Here is a 14,027-nt window from a genome sequence, read left to right as displayed (position 1 = left end):
CTCCTCCCCTTTGTTGCATCGATCATTGTGCTTGTAACCTAGTTTTGTTTGTGTGTGGAGTTAGCCTGTCGCACGTCGTGGTGCTTGTAACGATGGCTGCAAACGCTAAGAAACGGACGAGTCTGACTTTTGCTGCTAAATTAGAAGAAATTCAGTGCGTCAAGAATGGCGAGAAGTCGAGCGTTGCAGATGCGTTCGGCATACCAAGGAGCACATTGAGTACTCTGCTAAAAAACAAAGGCGACGTAAAAGCCAAGGCCAAGAAGCACTTGGGCGTGCGGCGTGTATGCAAAGCTGCCTTCGAAAATGCTGAGAAGGCATTTCAAAAGTAGTTCATAGTCACAAGGGCCCGAAATATTTTTATATCGGGACCGATCTTGCAATAGAAGGCACAGAACTTTGCATTCATTCACGGTGCCGAGAATTTCTCTGCTAGCAGCAGTTGGCTGCAACAATAGGACTCGCTTCGACATTGTTGGGAAGATGCTGTCAGGAGAGAGTCAGGACGCCAGTGATGAAGAAATTCAGAAGTGGCTTGATCAAGAGTGGCCCAAAGTTTTCGGAAAGTATGAGCCGAACCAAATCTTCAATGCTGACCATACTGGCGTATGCAGGCAAATGCTTCCGTGACAAACGCTGAAAACTCGCGGGGACAAGTGCCGCAGGCGCAAGCAAGGCAGGGCTTGTGTGACAGTCCTATGGGTTGCCAATATGGATGGAAGCATGAAGCTGCGGCCTCTTGTAATCGGCAAGTTTCAAACCACGAGGTGTATGCGGAAATGCCTCAATATTCCGGTGACTGATGTCTGGAATAAGAAGTCGTGGTTGACGAGAGATATTTTCGTCAAGTAGCTGAAGGCCTGGGATTTGGACCTAGCGCGTCAAGGAAGGCAGGTATGCCTTATTGTAGACAATTGCACGGCACACCATCCCGATGCCCAGGGCGCAGTTGTCAAACACGCCATTGCCAAAAAAGCAGACTAGCCTTTTTCACTATTTTAAGCCGACACAATAAATGCTTTGTTTGAATCCCCAAGTGAGTACTTAACTGTATCATGATTGGTTCATTGGTTCTTTTCTGCAATTTTTGACGCATATTTTACTTGATTTTTTACAAATTATGGGTATATCGAACTATTTCGCAATCGCCGCGCTGTTTGATATATTGAGGTTCGACTGTAATATGCCACGTAACTTAGTTAACCGAGGGGTGGAACAGCTGCGCCATTGTGCACCAAACTTGCTTTCTTGCGCCGAACCACTCTTGGTGCACCAAACTCTCCTATCAGCAGCGTACTGTGCCTCGGCCTGAGAATTTAGCCGCAAAGTGCGAAAGCTATTAAGTGACGTGCCCGAAAACGTGCCTGAAACGTCTTTTTTGTTTTATCGAAACAGTATGGTTTTGGTTTCGGAAAGCCTGTGATTGCTCCAGCAGCAGCTGTGAGGACGCTAATGTGAACTTTGATCCTTGGAGCGTGGTTGTGTTTTTTATGCGCGTGCGATCACGGAAGGCATCAACATGAATTGCTCGTTACACTTCTACGTGCTGCACTCTCAACGCAAAGAGACTGCGAGAAGAGCATCTCTTTGGCACGGCTGTACACTCAAACTTCGTTATAACATAAAGGGATATAACGAAATAATGGATATAATGAAGTAAATGAAATTTTTAATGAAAGCTCCATTGAGAAGCATTCATTTTAAGCCTCGTTGTAATGAAGTAAAATTGACTGGTAAATGGATATAACGAACTAAATTAGTCTATCAAGTAGTCTATAAAAAAAAACATAGTGTGGTATATCGTTTTCTGGGAAGTTTGACGCTTGTTCGGCGCGGCTCTTTCAAAACTCCTGCGCCCGCCTTGCAGCCACGCCCCGCGCGGCCGGGAGAGCCGTCCTCCTCACACAGCCAGCGGAGAGGATTCAGGAAGAGTTCAGCGGGTCACGTGACTGAGAAGCGGCGCCGCAGTGCAAAGCGAATTCCCTCTCACGACGGCAACGACTGCGTCTCCGCTGCTACCATGGCTGCTACCCTCTGCACCGAGAAAGTACGACTCTCCGCGTTAGCTTTTTTTTTTTCCGCTCTGCGCGCAGCCTTGAGAGGAGAATGGTCTCTACGTGCAGAGACAAAAACGGAGAAGCGTGGCGCAGGCGCGTGCCACGCGTAGGTGTCTTTTTCCTCTTCTAACCACTACCATCCCCAGATCGGCATTTGAGAGAGAGAGAGAGAGAGAAAGCAAAGAATCCATCACAGTCTTTTCTTTCCTTTTCTTCTTTTCCTTCTTTGCGCGCAGCGTTCAGAGCATTTTCGGTGCGCCGTATGTCCGAATTGACCGCCGTAAGTGCTTGTGCGTTTGAATTACAGGGCGTTTTCGCTCATTGGAATACACATAGCTTTGACGGGACCTCAGTGTGAGGTCGAATTACTCGAAAGTTCTAATTAATGAGATTTGACTGAGTTTATTTTACGTGGCACATGTGGTCGCGTAGCGGTACATCGGGCTGTAAGGTGGTTTACTTCTTTGCGGGCTTATAGGTGTGTTCCCATCTGAGCATACATTACCACAAACTGTTATATTCGATATAACCAAATAATGGATATAACGAAATAATTGTGGCTCCCCTTCAACTTCGTTGTAACGAGGTTTGAGTGTATTCTTCTACACCAGTGTTTTGTACAGTTAAGAGATATCTGATCTAAAAGAGTTTGCTGCCAGCCTTATAATTTGTTGCTGTTGCATTCATTGCTTAACCATTCCGGGAAACTGCTTTTTTATAACTTTTCCGAACGCAGCAGTGTTCGAAAAAGAAAAGGAAAAGTGAAACCAGTAATGGTGCTTAAAACAAGGGGGTGTCTGGTTCCTTGAACAGCCTATCGCAGTCTGGGGCACATGATTACTCAACGAGCGCATGCGTGTATTCTCGTTCATTTGGCTGTTTCACTTCGCGCTTCTTGACTCTGTGGTTGGCGTTGGTCGTTCAGGCAACAAAAAAAAAATACATGGGAGGCTGTGCATAACTTCGCCACAGTTGCACTGCAAGAGTGAAGCAATGAGTGTGATAGCAGCAATTGTAAAATTGCATCTTTGGGCTGTCCAAAGAGCCTGCGAAGGGGCGGTATAGGCTAGGTCTAAGGGCTAAACCTCATAAGCGCGAAAATGCACACGACAGCGACGAGCGACGCTATGAGCGACGAAACAGAGTGTTCGCGCGACATGTCGCGTGCTCGTTTTCGCGCGATCGCTCGGTTCTCCAGATTTGGAAACCGTCGCTCATCGCCCAGAAGTGCTGGGCTCAAGCAGCCAATAGCGAAAAACCGGAAAAGACAAAGACTACATAGGTGCACGTGACCCTGCCCGAGTCACGTATGCGCAACAAGAAATAATGCAATGTTTATTACGCATGTGCATATAAAAAAGTGCTGCAAGGCAATAATAAACACTTTCCGTTTCATTACAGAACAATATATCTTATTTTTAAATTGCATACCGCTCGCTACGCGGTTTTCTCGGTGCGAGTAGATGGCCTCATGCCAGCAACAGTGGAATTCGCTCGCCGAAGCCGTCGCGTGAATGAGGTTTGCCTGCGCTAGCGACTGATCGCGCGAAGCCGATCTACGTCGCGTCGCTTGTCGCTGTCGCGTGCATTTTCGCGCTTATGAGGTTTGGCCTTAACTGTCGCCACGTGGGAGCAACCCGCGTTGTTCCGCTAAGGGGTGGCACATCTCCGGATCTTTAGAGCTTTCCGTACCATGCCATGTTTGTCGCCCTTGCTCGCATGTGCGCGCTTCTGCTTTATAAGATAGAACATACGATGTGCAGGGGTATGTTAGCAATTGCTAATTTATACCGGACATGACGGCAATAGCAATAACTTGCTCGGAGTTTCCATATATTAATATCTATCATAACAATGAGGCTATGGCACAATTTGGCTGAGTGTTTGAAAAGTGCAGCATTGAACAAATGTTTCAAAAGGGCTTTGAACGGGGCTGCATCTACTCTGCATGTTTTTGGTGCTCTAAACGTGCTCGAAAAGGCCTTTTTGGCTGCTCCAAGCCTGCTACAAAAAGGACTTTTGCCTGCTCCCAGAACTGCTCCCAAAACCATGTACCCTGTTTTATCTTTGTTAACCCCCCTTAAGTGATGGTTCTATCAATCCAGCAATTCAAAGTACTAATTGACCTCATATTGCATCCCCCAAAACTGCAAAGGGTAGACTGCTAATTAATAATTATTCATCATCATCATCATTAGCCTGACTACGTCCACTGCAGGACAAAGGCCTCTCCCATGTTCTGCCAGTCAACTCGGTTCCGTGCTTGTGGCTGCAAATTTATACCTGCAAACTTCTTAATATGCCCACCTAACCTTCTGTCTCCCCCTAACCCGCTTCCCTTCTCTGGGAATCCAGTAAGTTACCCTTAATGACCAGCGGTTATCCTGTCTACGCGCTACATGCCCGGCCCATGTCCATTTCCTCTTCTTTATTTCAACTATGATATCCTTAACCCCCGTTTGTCCCCTAATCCACTCTGCTCTCTTCTTGTCTCTTAAGGTTACATCTACCATTTTTCTTTCCATTGCTCGCTGTGTCGTCCTCAATTTAAGCTGAACTCTCTTTGTAAGTCTCCAGGTTTCTGCTCCGTAGCTAAGTACCGGCAAGATACAGCTGTTATATACCTTCCTTTTGAGAGATAGTGGCAATCTACCTGTCATGATTTGAGAGTGCTTGCCAAATGTGCCCCACCCCATTCTTATTATTCTAGTTACTTCAGTCTCGTGGTTTGGCTATGTGGTTATTACCTGTCCTAAGTAGACAGTCTTTTACATAATAGTTATTAAGGTTCATTAAAACGTTCCATCAGATATGAGCTGAATGAAAATGCTTTGCATACGTTTCTTTTCCCACTAGCTTCTATGGCAGCAGGGACATCATGCAAGATCATTGCCCCTGCAGAGATGGTGTCTCAGGCCAGTTCAAACATGCAGCTGCAGAATGCGAGACGGCAGAGAGTAGTGAGAACCAAACTCTTTCTACGTCGCACATCTGTGATCCACTTATTACGCTGCCCAATAAATCGGGGACAAGTTAAGAAACAGTAAAACGTCGTTCCTGCAGGACGTGGCATGTACTTATTTGTACAATCGAATACACAGCAGTTCATGATTACAGTAAACTGTGTGCTAGCGGACGTTGGGAGAGCGTTTGGTTCTGCTCAGGTTCTGAACGACATTCTGCTCTGGCGGACGCGCGGTGGTGCCAGTCGCAGTGCACGGAATGTGTAGCAGAGTTGCATTGTATCGTGCAGTGTACTGCTTGTACTTGAAGCTTTGCCAAAATAAATGTGGTGGTACCTGTAAGAGTAGTGCAAGGGTGCAACAGCTGCGCCGATTTAATACAATTCCCGATCGTTGTGCCAAAATGCCCATCCAGCCTCAAAATGTTTTCAGGTGCACCAATTTCGGCGAGGAATGAGGCCACGTTGGCCACCTGCAGTTTGCGCCATCAGTCTGTATTCTAGGCACCCGCCCTACGCTCGCGAGGCGCGATCGACCAAATAAAGTAACGACACTGCGCGCTCATTGGTTCACTGACTGCAGCGGATATCTATCGGGGAGATGACGGAACTTCAAGACAAAAAATGGGTGTCTGTAGGCACCAACACTTTGCAGCTAATCAAAATTTTCTAGCCTGAAAACGCGGCTATGGCTTGTTAGAAACTAAAGCTGGAAGCGTATGCCGCATTTTACTCTCGCGAACAAGCCCAACGTGCTGCGAACGCCAGCAACCACGTTGATTGTCTCAGCAGTGGCACATAAAATATTTTATTTGCTTAGAAGTTGTGTCGTCCCGGCCACGGTCCTGGTGGTAGATATCCGGTACCGTCAACGGCAACGGGCACGCGCCATTGTTACTTTACCTAATTGAACATGCCTTGAGAGTGGCACCTACCCCCCCCCCCCCTGCCTCACCCGTAAAAAAAAGAAAAATGGTGGGACATTGGGGGGGTGGGGGGGGGGGTGTAGCTGTTTAAAAATTTCTTAGCTTTGGTTAAAACCCGTGCAAAGAATGCAGCTTAAGCCACCTTCGCAGCAGTCAACTGGTGCCCTGCGGAAAAGCGTATTGAAATTCGGAAGGGGTTGTTAGCGCTAGTCACAGGATATTGCACATTTTTTTCAGTTACTCATATGTTTGTATGCCGCATAATTTTGAGTACCACTATAATCACTGATGTCTAAATGAGCTACTGGCAATCATTTGGAGCAACGTATGATATTTCTTCTTCCCTAAAAAAAACTAAATTGTGCACCAGTTTTTTTTCTCCACCTCTACTTTTCGGTTTCACGAATTTTCCAAATTTTAAGGTCGTGAGCTTGGGAGATCCTTAAATTATGCGACAGGTGCAGCAAATGCTAATATGGACTTTATTATTGTTTGCTCTGTGGGGTGGTTCAAAAAACTTTTTTCATTGAAATAGCAGTGCTCATTGAAATAGCAGTACATTTAAGGTACTGTTGAATGGTTCATACATCATCATCATCAGCCTGACTACGTCCACTGCAGGACAAAGGCCTCTCCTATATTGCGCCAGTTAACCCGGTCCTGTGCTTGCTGCTGCCAATTTATACCCGCAAACTTCTTAATCTCGTCTGCCCACCTAACCTTCTGTCTCCCCCTAACCCGCTTCCCTTCTCTGGGAATCCAGTTAGTTACCCTTAATGGCCAGCGGTTATCCTGTCTATGCGCTACATGCCCGGCCCATGTCCATTTCCTCTTCTTTATTTGAACTATGATATCCTTAACCCCCGTTTGTCCCCTAATTCACTCTGCTCTCTTCTTGTCTCTTAAGGTTACACCTACCATTTTTCTTTCCATTGCTCGCTGCGTCGTCCTCAATTTAAGCTGAACCCTTTTTGTAAGTCTCCAGGTTTCTGCTCCGTAGCTAAGTACCGGCAAGATACAGCTGTTATATACCTTCCTCTTGAGGGATAGTGGCAATCTACCTGTCATAATTTGAGAGTGCTTGCCAAATGTACTCCACCCCATTCTTATTCTTCTAGTTACTTCAATCTCGTGGTTAGGCTCTGCGGTTATTACCGGCCCTAAGTAGACATAGTCTTTTACAACTTGAAGTGCACTATTACCTATCTCGAAGCGCTGCTCTTTTCCCGAGGTTGTTGTACATTACTTTCGTTTTCTGCAGATTAATTTTAAGACCCACCTTTCTGCTCTCCTTGTCTAACTCCGTAATCATGAGTTGCAATTCGTCCCCTGAGTTACTTTGCAATGCAATGTCATCGGCGAAGCGCAGGTTACTAAGGTATTCTCCATTAACTCTTATCCCTAACTGTTCCCATTCTAGGTTTCTGAAAACCTCCTGTAAGCACGCGGTAAATAGCATTTGGGAGATTGTGTCCCGCTGCCTTACACCCTTCTTGATTGGTATTCTGTTGCTTTTTTTATGAAGCACTATGGTGGCAGTTGATCCCATGTAGATTTCTTCCAGAATGTTTATATATACTTCATCTACGCCCTGATTCCACAGTGTCTGCATGACGGCTGATATTTCTACTGAAGCAAACGCCTTGTCGTAATCTATTAAGGCTATGTATAGTGGTTGGTTATACTCTGAGCATTTCTCTATTACCTGATTGATAGTATGATTGTGGTCGATTGTTGAGTAGCCTGTTCGAAATCCTGCTTGTTTCTTTGGTTGATTGAATTCTAATGTTTTCTTTACTCTGTTAGCAATTACCTTTATAAATAGCTTGTATACTACAGAGAGCAAGCTGATCGGCCTGTAATTCTTCAAGTCCTTGTCATCTCCTTTTTTATGTATTAAGATGATGTTAGCGTTTTTCCAAGACTCTGGTACCCTTCCCGTCAGGAGACACCTCGTAAACAGGGTGGCTAGTTTTTCTAACACAATCTGTCCTCCATCTTTCAGCAGATCTGATGTTACCTGATCCTCACCAGCAGCTGCTGCCTCTTTGCATGCTCTCCAATGCTTTTCTGACTTCTTCTATCATTACTTGTGGGGTGTCATCTGGGTTACTGCTAGTTATAGTATTAAGGTCGTGGTTATCTCGGCTACTGTACAGATCTCTGTAAAACTCCTCCGCTATTTAACTATCCTATCCATATTGGTAGCTATTTTGCCTTCTTTGTCCCTTAGTGCAAACATCCGACTTTTGCCTATCCCAAGTTTCCTCTTCACTGCTTTGACGCTTCCTCCGTTTTTCAGAGCGTGTTCAATTCTCTCCATGTTATACCTTCTTACATCGCATACTTTACGCCTATTAATCAACTTTGAAAGCTCTGCCAGTTCTATTTTGTCTGTTGTACTTGACACTTTCATGCTTTGACGCTTCTTAATTAGGTTCTTCGTTTCCTGGGAAAGCTTGCCAGTGTCCTGTCTAACTACCCTGCCTCCAACTTCCACTGCACACTCCGTAATGATACTCGTTAGATTATCATTCATTGTATCTACACTAAGGTTGGTTTCCTCACTAAGAGCAGAGTACCTGTTCTGCAGCGACACTCTGAATTCCTGTACTTTCCCTCTCAGTGCTAGCTGATTGATTGGCTTCTTGCGTATCAGTTTCTGTCGTTCCTTCCTCAAGTCTAGGCGAATTCGAGACCGTACCATTCCATGGTCACTGCATCGTACCTTGCCAACTACTTCCACATCCTGCAGGATTCCTGGGTGTGCAGTCATTATAAAGTCTATTTCGTTCTTATTTTCGCCATTAGGGCTCCTCCTTGTCCACTTGCGGTTTTGTCGTTTTCGGTAGAAGGTATTCGAAATTCGCAAATTATTACGTTCTGCGAATTCTACTAGTAGCTCTCCTCTGGCGTTTCTAGTGCCGATGCCATAATCTCCTACTGCCTGGTCTCCAGCCTGCTTCTTCCCTACCTTTGCATTAAAGTCGCCCATCACTATAGTATACTGTGTTCTTACCTTACTCATTGCCGATTCCACGTCTTCATAGAAGCTTTCAATTGATGTAGGCGCGTAAGCCTGTATACCTTCATCTTGTATTTTTTATTCAGTTTAATTACGATACCTACCACCCTTTCATTAATGCTATAGTGTTCCTCTATGCTGCCAGCTATGTTTCTGTGAATTAGGAGCCCCACTCCCAGTTCTCTTCTGTCTGCCAAGCCCCGATAGCAAAGGACGTGCCCATTAGTAGCACCGTATAGGCCTTATCTGTCCTCCTAACCTCACTGAGCCCTATTATATCCCATTTGACACCCTCTAGCTCCTCGAATAGTACAACTAGACTTCCCTCACTAGATAAAGTTCTAGCGTTAAACGTTGCCAAGTTCAGGTTCCAAAGGCGGCCTGTAGTCCAGAGATTCTTAGCACCCTCTGCTGCGTTGCAGATCTGACCGCCGCCATGGTCAGTTGCTTCGCAGCTGCTGGGAACTGAGGGCCGTGAGTTATTTGACGTATGCATGTGGGAGGTAGTGGCCAGATACTGCACCAGGGTGGCCAATCCTTTCATGGTGAGGGAGTGCATTCCCGGCGGTGGTTACCGGTGAGGCCACACCTCAGGCCTCTTAATGCAGTTCCATCAACACGCGGATTTTTTTTTTTCCGGTTGGGAACAGCGCGGCACCGGGATTTGAACCACGGGCCTCTTGCATGCGAGGCGGATGCTCTAACCACTACGCCATCGCCGCACCCGGATTGTTATGTTCTAAATGTAGGTTTCAGCGGTGTATCAGTCAAGTTTGTGGTTATTTTTATAAAAATGTTTTATTGAAATGAGATTTCTGCTGATTACCCCCTTAATTAAGGGTCTAGAGAGTACGGAGTTCGGCCTCCGATTAGCTTATGGGGTGCTGTTTATTGATATATTAAGCGGACAAAGTTTAAATTCGTTTGTGAGGTGATGTTACCAAATTAATCTTTTTAGTGATTAGGATTAATTTTGGTCACGAAATAGTTCCGGTACTATTACTCCTGTCCTGATGAAACCTGAGCGGCGACAGGTCTACAATTAGGGCTTTGCACTGTATGAGTGAGAAGTTTCCTGGTAGTTTATTAGCAAAGTTAAAAGCGATCGTAAGGAAAAAAAAAAAAAAAAACACGTGGTTCAAGACTTTGATCTGACGGGCGTACCTTTCTCCCGAGCAGTGAGCCACCCTCCTCCTCTGAGCGAGGGAAGACGCGGGCGCCACACGTTTATTAGCGGTTTTCGTTATATTCTTTCTAACTCTGTATCTTCCGGTTACCTTAAGCTATCAAAATTATTTTTACACGAAAAAAAACCGGACTGTTGTGTTCTAAAAGAAGATATTAGCTATTTTTCGGTGGCGTTTGTAGCTCCTTTTGAAAATTTGTTTTAATGAAATGAGCTTTTTGCTGATTACCACCTCAATTAAGGGTCTAGTGTGTACGGAATTGTGCCTCCTGGTAGCCTATGGGGTGTGGTTTATTATTATATTAAGCGGACAAAATTTAAATGCGTTTGCGAGGTGATATTACCAATTTAATCTTTTTAGTGATTAGGCTTAATTTTGATTGCAGAATAACTCTGGAACTATTAAACCTAGCCTGATCAAACTTCAGTAGCGTCAGGTCTACCCTAAGGACTTTCAACTTTATAAGTAAGAAGTTTCCCGGTAGAATAATAACGAAGCTACAAGCGATCGTAAAAAACATGTGGTCTGACTGTTGTTGTTTTCACAGATTCACACTGTTTTCCGCTCCTAAAATTTAAAATTTTCGTTTGTAATAATAGTATTTGTAGCGGTTGAACCCCTTGTATCTTCACGAACAAATAGACACCACTCTGAACCTCCTAGAACCAAAATTGCTAAAGTTATAGGCAGATATGTGCAGAGCTCACCTACACGTGCTGCTGACGCGGCCGCTCCCGTGGCTCCATTACCATACATATTTTTTTCATACATATTTTTTTCATACGTATTTCATACATACATACATATTTCATACATTTCATACATACTTCATACATATTTTTTTCTAAATGTAAGCCGCCTTTTTATACTGCTTTAAATTTGGTATTTCATGGATTAAAAATCTGTGGTGGGGGGGGGGTTCCCATAACCTGCTGTAAATTTGGATTTTAGTGCTCCAAAAGTAATATTTTGCTACTTCTAAAATTTCTCCAAAATATATATCAGCTGTCGCACCCCTGTAGTGGCTCTTGGTCTATAGAAAACTTCTGTTGCTTTTATTGTGCTAGTTTTAAAATATTCGTCATGTAGTGCAGTCTTTATTGGTTGCTCAGAAACCTTTACTATGAAGTGACGTTTTTGTGCCTAATTACTACATTGGAATAACTTGAGGGGAAGGGGAGTTATAGCAACTATTTTTAATATGCCCATTTGAAGCTGATTTTTTTACTTTGCATTCTATTTTGTTTTTTATATCAGTCCAAAGAAGAAGTGGCAAGCCCAGTGACCACCAGCACCAGTGAAACGCTTCCAGCAGTTGTGGATAATGTGGAACCAGTTGTGGGTGATGTGGAACCAGTTGTGGGCGATGTGGAACCAGCTGTGGGTGATGTGGAACCAGGAGAGTTTTTGGCCAGTAGTGTTCCCAGTGAGGCAGATGAAGCAATGCATGAGATTGCCAAACCTGCGTCTCCTTTGGCAACCTCTTTTCCCACTGATGTGCCTGAAGTAGCTGTGCCTGTTGTTGAGCAACCTCCTGTGCCTGTTGAGCAAGCTCGAGCTGTGACCACAGTTGAAGAGTCGTGTGCTGAACCTCCTGTAGTGAATGGGTCTGGATCAGCCAGGCGCTGCTGGGCTGACCTATTCAAGAAAGGCTCGGGTGAAGTGGAAGGAGCAAGCAAGCTGCTGCCACTTGTGCCCTTTGGCAGTAACTGTGAGGATGAAGTGCGACCATGCGGGTCATCTGTACCAGAGTCTGTTGACGTCAGGCTTGGAAGTGAGTCTTCCACAAGTATTTTTGTCACTTACTCTCAGTTCTCTCAGCTGGCTGGGAAGTGTCTTCCTTAAGTATTTTTGTCACTTACTCTCAGTTCTCTCAGCTGGCTGGCTTGGACAATACAGTCAAACTTCGTTATAATGAAGTTGAAGTGTCACTTCATTATAACCATTAGTTGGTTATAGCCTATATTCATTTCTACCGACAGTTAGCCAGCCAGAAAGAATGTACTCACCACCGATATCAAAGCAGCCTGCCGCACAGAGAAAAATGGCTGTCCGAAGGCAAAAAACTGGCAAAATGGCAAAGATGGCAAAAAAAAAGGCAAGCAAAATTGGCAAAAAAAGCCCCCATATAGCCTGGTTCTTTTTTTCTTTTTCTAGATTTTAGGGTACGAAATTTTGACCTCATACTATATGTGCGTCCTAAGGATTTTGGCATCATCATCAGGTGTTTACGTGGTTCTGCGCTAAGTGTAGTGTTCGCAGCGGTAGCAAGCATTAGTCTTACAGACCCACGTGTGCAACAGTGGTCAGTGGCCTTTGTTTCAATTTTATGCCCATACGACGTCCACGACTTTGCTCCTGTAATTTTACGTCACATGAGCACTGTGCAGGCAGTACTCGGCTGTTTTAAAAGGAAAGTTGTTGCTGCTGCTGAAACCATTAGCAACTGTGCCACAGAGCGGCAGCTGGGAGTTATCGAGCAGAGCATTCGCGATTGGTGGAAGCAGAAGGACACCCTTCTTGCTGGCCCCGCCGCGGTGGTCTAGTGGCTAAGGTACTCGGCTTCTGACCCACAGGTCGCGGGTTCAAATCCCGGCTGCGGCGGCTGCATTTCCGATGGAGGCGTAAATGTCGTAGGCCCGTGTACCCAGATTTGGGTGCATGTTAAAGAACCCCAGGTGGTCGAAATTTCCGGAGCCCTCCACTACGGCATCTCTCATAATCGTATGGTGGTTTTGGGACGTTAAACCCCACAAATCAATCAAACCCTTCTTGCTTACAGGAGCCAGAAAAAAAGTTTTTGCGGACCAAAAAACGGAGCATTTCCTTATGTAGAACGACAACTCGCAGACTTTGTGCGGTAGCAGCGGACTGCACATCTCACTGTTAATATCCTGTTAACGAGAACGAGCGTCAAACTTCGCAGAACACGCATTACTTAAACACACGTCGGTCATTTTTTTGATAGGCTAATTTAGTTCGTTATATCCATTTACCGGCCAATTTCAGTTCGTTACAAAAAGGTTTAAAATGCATGGTTCTCAGTGGAGTTTTCAAGGGGAATTTCATTTACTTTGTTGTATACATTATTTCATTATATCCTATACGTTATAACGAGGTTTGACTGTATTTACTCACATAATCCTTGCACCTTTTTCTCAGATAGATCGATGAAAAGTTGGGGGATGCGAGAATTACGCGAGGAAGATTTGGGGGGATCCCGGCTGCGGCGGCTGCATTTCCGATGGAGGCGGAAATGTTGTAGGCCCGCATGATCAGGTTTGGATGCCCGTTAAAGAACTCCAGGTGGTCGAAATTTCCGGAGCCCTCCACTACGGCGTCTCTCATAATCATATATGGTGGTTCCCCCCAAATCAAGATTTGGGGTGAAACGAAGTGATTGCAAATCTGTATTCTACAACTAACTACAAGCTTTGAGAATTATTCATAAAGACTTATTTCAATTATGAAACCACAGGTTCAATACACGACTAGATTTATTTGAGGCACAAAAGCTGCAAGCATTTAGTAAAGTTTTGGAATACCTTATGCAAAGCATGCGAGTGTAGCATTAGCGTTCGTCACGAGAGTGGCATACGACATCAACCTTGGGCTCATGGCCATATTAATATCCAATTGTCTGCAGTTATTTTCCGAATAAATAAAGTTTTACTATCCATTTTACTATCCAGTGTTAGGCACACTGAATGCCCAGGGCGCCTTGGTGGCTTTCAGCTGCCCGTGCTGTCATCACCAATAGCAAACACAAAACTCGTTGCCTTTAAAGTGCCCACCGGTGGCTCTGTTGCGGCTGTTTAGTGCATGATCAATCACTTCCAACTTGAAAGCAGCCGTGAAGCTTCCGTATCA

At 44.9% G+C, this 14,027-nt stretch overlaps 1 protein-coding gene across 6 annotated transcripts in view; it reads left to right on the top strand.

Annotated features, from left to right (window-relative positions):
* The window catches only part of LOC119176508 (ubiquitin specific protease 10), a 160,734-nt gene that overhangs the window by 68,655 nt on the left and 78,052 nt on the right, over positions 1-14,027 (top strand). For 5 of the 6 annotated variants that reach the window (XM_075877774.1, XM_075877772.1, XM_075877773.1 and 2 more), the window contains 2 exons: positions 1,868-2,047; positions 11,415-11,931. In XM_075877774.1, the coding sequence (XP_075733889.1) occupies positions 1,868-2,047; positions 11,415-11,931 (697 nt within the window). The remainder of the gene's footprint in view (positions 1-1,867; positions 2,048-11,414; positions 11,932-14,027) is intronic. The other variant, XM_075877775.1, reaches the window with a different exon arrangement.

The sequence above is a fragment of the Rhipicephalus microplus genome, chromosome X (genome assembly GCF_043290135.1).
Source record: "Rhipicephalus microplus isolate Deutch F79 chromosome X, USDA_Rmic, whole genome shotgun sequence".
NCBI lineage: Eukaryota > Metazoa > Arthropoda > Arachnida > Ixodida > Ixodidae > Rhipicephalus > Rhipicephalus microplus.
Note: the sequence above shows the minus strand (reverse complement) of the source record. Positions and strands in the feature narration are given on the sequence as shown.